The sequence below is a fragment of the Dendrobates tinctorius genome, unplaced genomic scaffold, assembly GCF_039654945.1.
Source record: "Dendrobates tinctorius isolate UK_male_01 unplaced genomic scaffold, ASM3965494v1 ptg000145l, whole genome shotgun sequence".
In the NCBI taxonomy this organism is placed as follows: domain Eukaryota; kingdom Metazoa; phylum Chordata; class Amphibia; order Anura; family Dendrobatidae; genus Dendrobates; species Dendrobates tinctorius.
In genome coordinates, this window is record NW_027361812.1 from 15,478,051 (window position 1) to 15,484,705 (window position 6,655).

At 38.3% G+C, this 6,655-nt stretch overlaps 1 protein-coding gene across 1 annotated transcript; it reads left to right on the plus strand.

The window, feature by feature from the left end:
- Window positions 1-977: 977 nt before the first annotated feature.
- HOXC13 (homeobox C13) lies at window positions 978-6,039 on the plus strand. Its single transcript, XM_073546073.1, has 2 exons — window positions 978-1,751; window positions 4,757-6,039. The coding sequence occupies exons 1-2, from the start codon at window positions 1,085-1,087 to the stop codon at window positions 5,011-5,013; spliced, it is 924 nt and encodes a 307-aa protein (XP_073402174.1). The 5' UTR covers window positions 978-1,084; the 3' UTR covers window positions 5,014-6,039.
- The last annotated feature ends 616 nt before the right edge of the window (window positions 6,040-6,655 follow it).

Below are 6,655 nucleotides of genomic sequence, written 5' to 3' on the forward strand. Positions count from 1 at the left end.
CATCAGGGCCACCTATAATTATTTGTTCACTGCCCTTGAAATCTTGTTTGCTTATATACACACATCAGTATATAACACACACATAAATACATACACATCAATATATAAATATACACACAAAGTGCACGCACATAAATACACACATATTTATTATACTTTATTATTATTGTTAGTACTCATTGGCGCTATATTGGAATTATGGAAATAAATTATCTAAATACTTAACATTTATGATAAAACATGATAATTTTAGGATGCATCCACACATACAGACACACTTATACACATACAAACACACACTTATACATACACATACACGAACACAGACACACACAAACACTTATACATACACATACACACACTTATACACACATACACACTTAAACATACACACACACATCCACCGATACACACACATATACAAACACATAGATACACACACATATACATACACATAGATACACACATACACACATATACATACACATAGATACACACATACACATACACTTATACATACACACACACACATACACCATAGCTGAATGAGTTCAGTACAGCAGAGATAAGTTTGTCACTTCGCACAAATGATGGAATCTGTTCTTTAGAACTGGAGGGCCAGCAGAATAGAAGCAGACAGGTAAGCTCTGCTACATCTGCGAGTTTCCAGGTAAATCCACATACTAGTAGATCTCTACCATAGGGAGCAGTGCTTTGATTCGGTGTTAGTAGGATAATTGTCCATTGGCGGCAGTGATCCGGTGTGGGGAATCTGTGTATGTCCTACGTTTCCCCTGGCGGCCCTCTGGGGGTGTTACCCTCCTCCTTTAAGGCTCGGTTCCCGGTTCGCCTCCAGCCTGTGGAGCGCGGCGCTGGCAGCAGCCTGTCCTGGGTGGAGTCACGTGTCCTCATTGTAGTCCATGAGTCCCCGATCACGTGGTGCCAGTAGTTTTCTTAATGAAGCCGCGGACCTGCCTTCTCCGGCTCGCCGGCGCATGCGCGTCCATAGACAATAATGTTGCAGGGAATTAGGTGACTCTCTTTTGGGAAGCTGACTTTTAAAAAGCCACGGGCAGACCATGCTATGACGACTTCTTCCCTGATCCTGCATCCACACTGGGCGGATACCTTCATGTACGTGTATGAAACGAGCCCGAATGAAAAGACTCTCAAGAAAAGCCCAGACATGGAGGGACTGAGTGGGAACTGTCCAAGCACTCACTGCAGGGATTTCATATCTCACCCAGCACTGGGGCGCCACTCCAGCCCCATCGGGAGCCACCAAGGAGCGGTGTACACGGACATCCCCCCTGCGGAGGCCGGCAGCCGGCAGTGCCCGGGACCCGCAGCCTCCTCCAACGCCTCCCTGGGCTATTACCCGTTCGGCAGCAGCTACTACGGCTGCAGGTTGTCTCAGGGTCACAACGTGAATCTGCACCAGAAGCCCTGCTCCTACCACCCGCCAGACAAGTACCCCGAGCCCAGCAACCCCCTGCCCAGCGACGACTTCTCCTCTAGGGCCAAAGAATTCGCCTTTTACCCCAGCTTTGCCAGCTCCTATCAGGCAGTGCCTGGCTACCTGGACATGTCAGTGGTGCCGGGCATCAGCAGCCACCCGGAGCCCAGGCACGACACCCTGCTCTCCATGGAGGGCTACCAGCACTGGGCGCTACCCAACGGCTGGGATGGGCAGGTCTACTGCTCCAAGGAGCAGACTCAGGCCGGCCACCTATGGAAAGCTCCTTTCCCAGGTAATTATGGCCCCAGCTGCTGTATTTGTATATAGACATGTGGTGCTGTGTGGGCATACCATATGATTACTATATATATATGCAGATGTGCTACTGTATAGATAAGGTATATGAGTATAAATATATGTGTATGTATATATTATGTATATATACACATGTGGCACTGTGTGGACATATATATATTATATAAACTATTTTCTAAATATGTGAGTATATATATGTATACATTGCCAATATACATGATTATCTCTCTAGATATAGATATATATGTTACTGTGTGGACATGCTATCTGATTGTACCTACAAGCAGGCATCTGTTTCCTCTAGCACAACAGCATATTTTAGGCATTAATAGACTCTTTGTCTACTTGCAGGGGCATTTCTTGTGCTGACAGTCTGCTTCCATTTGCTGATCCCTTCCTATACCTTGTTGATCTCTAGTAACATGTATGAACATACCGTCTGCTTCCTGGGTGTAGCAACCTGCAATTAAATATGGAGGTGTCAACTGGTACATCCATACTCGTTATACTCAGCGATTCATGGGTTTTTCCTCCCGTTGGGGAGACATTTAGCAGCAGGCAGCAGCCATACTCAGAGCCTGTGTAATGGATTTGTGGAGAAAACGTCCATCTAGTGCTATTACGTTCACCCCAGTTTATAGAAGAGTAGATCACAGCTGCTGGTCCTCAGGTCTGTGTATGTGCCATGCTTTGGGTGCTTAGCTGTTTATTAGCTACTCACCTCCAGTAAACACTATACAGTCTGGGGAGAGTTTAAGATATTAAACAATAAAGCATGCTCCAGTAACCAGGAAGTGTGAACAGTGGCCAAGCGTGACATGTACAATTACACACCTGAGTACTGCACCTACTGGGGAAATGCAATCAGCAAGCTATTATCTATCTATCTATCTATCTATCTATCTATCTATCTATCTATCTATCTATCTATTCAATATCTATCTCTCTATCTATCTATCTGTACAATATCTATCCATCCATCCATCTATCTATCTATCTATCTATCTATTCAATATCTGTCTATCTATCTATACTATATCTATTTATATATCTATCCTATATATATCATCTATCTATCTATCTATCTATCTATCTGTACAATATCTATCTATCTATTTATATATCTATCCTATGTATATCCTCTATCTATCTATCTATCTATCTATCTGTACAATATCTATCTATCTATTTATATATCTATCCTATGTATATCCTCTATCTTTCTATCTATCTATCTATCTATCTATCTATCTATCTATCTATCTGTACAATATCTATCTATCTATCTATCTATTTATATATCTATCCTATGTATATCCTCTATCTTTCTATCTATCTATATATCTATCTATCTATCTATCTTCCATCTGTCAATACCTATTAACATATAACGTCTACGTCTTGTTCTTGTTTCTTTGTCTATCTATGAATATATCCATTCATTCATCCACATATAGATTTTGAAAATTACAATATGACGTCAAAAATTGATTATTGTATGTACTTATGACGATATCGAAATGTGTCTGTACTAAGAACAGGTCTTTTTTTTTGCTATCAATGTATCTATTTAGAATTAAAACTTAACTGCATAATTTGAAATATGATATTATGGGCATGACGATAAGAACTGAATGTGTATTTATTTATTAATCTCAGATAAATATCTAATGCCTAGTGAGTGACATATAAAATATAGAATGTTGTTTTTTTTTTTAAAAAAAGCTCTCATTATTATATCGAAGTACATTTAGTAGATCACGCGAACACACATATTTATGTGTGTATATATATGTGTGTGTGTGTCTATATATCTATCTATTATCTATCTAGACATAAATATATGGATGACAGATAGAGATACATATATATATATACATACATATATATATAGATGTAGATATAGGCTTTATTACTATGTTTTTACTTCAAGGGAGCATATGTTGTCTCTGTCTTATTTCATATGCAAAGCTCGTATATGAAAATAATTTCTATGCAAACCTTTGATTACGTAATAGTATATTTAATATATTATTACATTTTTTATGCATTCTTTGCTTAATATATATATATATAGCATGTGTATAATAACTAATCATCTCATTCTCCTTTATTATATGCAGTAAACCTATTCATAAACAGAATGAAGATGTAAACTATATATGTATTATCAACTGTATGAAAATCGATAAGCAAATAGGGCATAGATAGATAGATAGATAGATAGATTAAAGTGTTTGTAAACCATTATAGAAATGTGATTTTTTTTTGTTTACCTATATGTTCATTGCAGCTAAAATGATAGTTCATGAAAGGTGTGAACATTTAGGTCTACAATTGGTTGGAAAACCCCGATCTGAACCGTGAGCGACAAATCATACCAATATGAAATTGCTTGGTGGACTGTCCTGTTGAATATTTACCCATTTTCTTTATGTTATTTTTTTTTTACTGTATGCCCTATTCTGTATCATTATGATGGTTATATATGCACACCAACTTATATCTCAGTTCATTTCTTTAGGTTTTTTGAGGTTGTGTATACAAGTATAAAACAGGGTATCCAGGCACAGAGCCTATCAGTATGTTTACAGAACCCTTCAATAAGAGTAAATTGTAGGTGAAAGTTTCTCTATAGGTGCCCAGATGCTTTTGTAAAACAAAGGCACCAGTTTTGTGTTGTAGCACCTGCCCATTAATGTCCAAGGGGCATCCATGTACCCCCATATATGAGTCCTAGGTTCTTCATCACTGTGAGCATTGAAGTTGAAATGAACTTGATCTTGATGATAAATCTTGCAGGCGTCTTTTGTAGAATTGTCGAACTAATGTGCTCATCTAAAGATGTCAGAGGGGGGATTTATTGGAGCCACTATCTGCCTAGGCAAGATCCATGTGTAAAGGCGGAATAGCAGGAATTTGACATGGTGGGAATAAAGAGTGCTGGCTGTAGGGTAAAAATCTCCTGTTTGTCTACTGCAGATGTGGTGCCTCTCCAGCCAGAAGTTAGCAGCTACCGCAGGGGAAGGAAAAAGAGGGTCCCCTACACTAAAATCCAGCTGAAGGAACTAGAAAAGGAATATGCAGCCAGCAAATTCATTACCAAAGAGAAGAGACGGAGGATTTCCACTGCCACAAGCCTGTCTGAACGCCAGGTTACCATATGGTTCCAAAACCGGAGAGTCAAAGAAAAAAAAGTCATCACTAAATGCAAAACTTCCCACTTACATAATACCTGACAAGAGGGGAAACCCGAGAACCCCTAAAACTCCTCCATTACCTTCCCTTGAACAAATATTTATCTCATTCCCATGTATAAGACATTTCTTCAAATGAACTATGGATTATTTAATATGAAAATGGAATGCAAGTGACAGAATCTACCACTGGTCCCAGCAAAACTACAAGCTTCTCCTTGCATCCCCAACTGTGAATATACAGGAGTCTGATGCTTTGTAGGCTCTATGCATATATAAATATATACATAAATAAATATATATAGATATATTTAAATGTCAATCACTCAGCAGCTCTTATCCTAGCCTGGGACGTGGTTCTGTCACTGTCAGAGCCTTGATGACACAAGACATCTGTCTGTCTCTTCCATTATCTGGAGTCTTAATTAATTGTCTAATAATATTATACCATGTAAATAAGGTGCATCTGTAACATGTTTGGTTGAGTATGCTTGAATATCTTGTAAATCACAACCATTGCCCGCCTATGTTCATATTGCAGGAAGTTTCAGCATGGAATTGCAGCGAGCCTCTGGTGCTTTAAGGGTTAAGAGCTCTGGAACCTCTAGAACACGTTCCATTGTAAAGACTGAAACTTCGTGTGGTTCGCGTTCTGTGGCAGAAGCAGAACTAAGTTCTGGATCAGGCTTTATGGTGAAGCCATCAGTATTATGAGTGTTCCAGCAGTGACACTGGGTAGACTTTACATCCATGTTTGCATTTATTTGGGGGAAGTATGATTTAGTTTCAGTCATATTGATTGGACGCTATCCTTTATTTTTGCTGCATCTAAAAGTTCACCTTGATTTTTTTTTTCTTCCTTCCTTTTTTTTTGGTATGGAAAATACTCAATGACAGTCTTAAGCACTGCTACATGTGTCCAGGAAAACAGGATGTGCACAAGGTATGCTGTATAGATAACATTTTTATGATTTTGTCGTGTATAATGTATAGTATTGTGGTGTCTGAATATTATCTGTAATGGAAGAAAATTAATTTCTTGAAATAAATATCATCTGGCTTGATGTATTGGAACATTGTCTGCGTATTGGAAGGCATTTCGCTGCGAATATTTAATGGAAGGGGGAAAAAACGTAGAAAAAGATGCAGTTGTATCTAAAGATGATCATGCAATTCATTCAGACACGATAGATAGATAGATAGATAGATAGATAGATCGATAGATAGATAGATAGATAGATAGAAAGATATTTAGATGTGGCTTGAGAAAGGCAGATAAATCTGCCGAAACGTTGCTGTTAATGGATCAGTAAAGCCATGGTTTTTCAGTTTAATTTTTGGGGTGCTGCCTGCTTTTTTTCTAATTTTCTAGATAGACAGATAATAGATAAATAAAAGATAGATAAATAACACTGGTCAACAGCATTTTTGGTGCCAAAGATATTTCATCGAATTTAGGGTATTTTTGGGGTGCTGATTCTGAATATGTCATCAGTTTTGCCAGATTGGCTCAAGTTTTTGAGATTTTTGGTATCTTATTTATAGCACTTGTTGGTAAATGCGACGCATCATCTCATTAATTTCTTTGGATTAGTACTTGAACTGAGCAGTTCTCAATATAGTTTTGTGTTAATTAGTGTTCTAAAAGTTTGTTCATAGCTTGATTTTTGCACTAACTTTATGT

What these genes read in the sequence shown, in the direction of transcription:
- HOXC13 (XM_073546073.1), top strand. Translation starts at nt 1,085, where the DNA reads ATGACGACTTCTTCCCTGATCCTGCATCCACACTGGGCGGATACCTTC. An exon ending in ATGGAAAGCTCCTTTCCCAG is followed by an intron (nt 1,752 to 4,756) that starts GTAATTATGGCC and finishes TGTCTACTGCAG; the next exon opens with ATGTGGTGCCTCTCCAGCCA.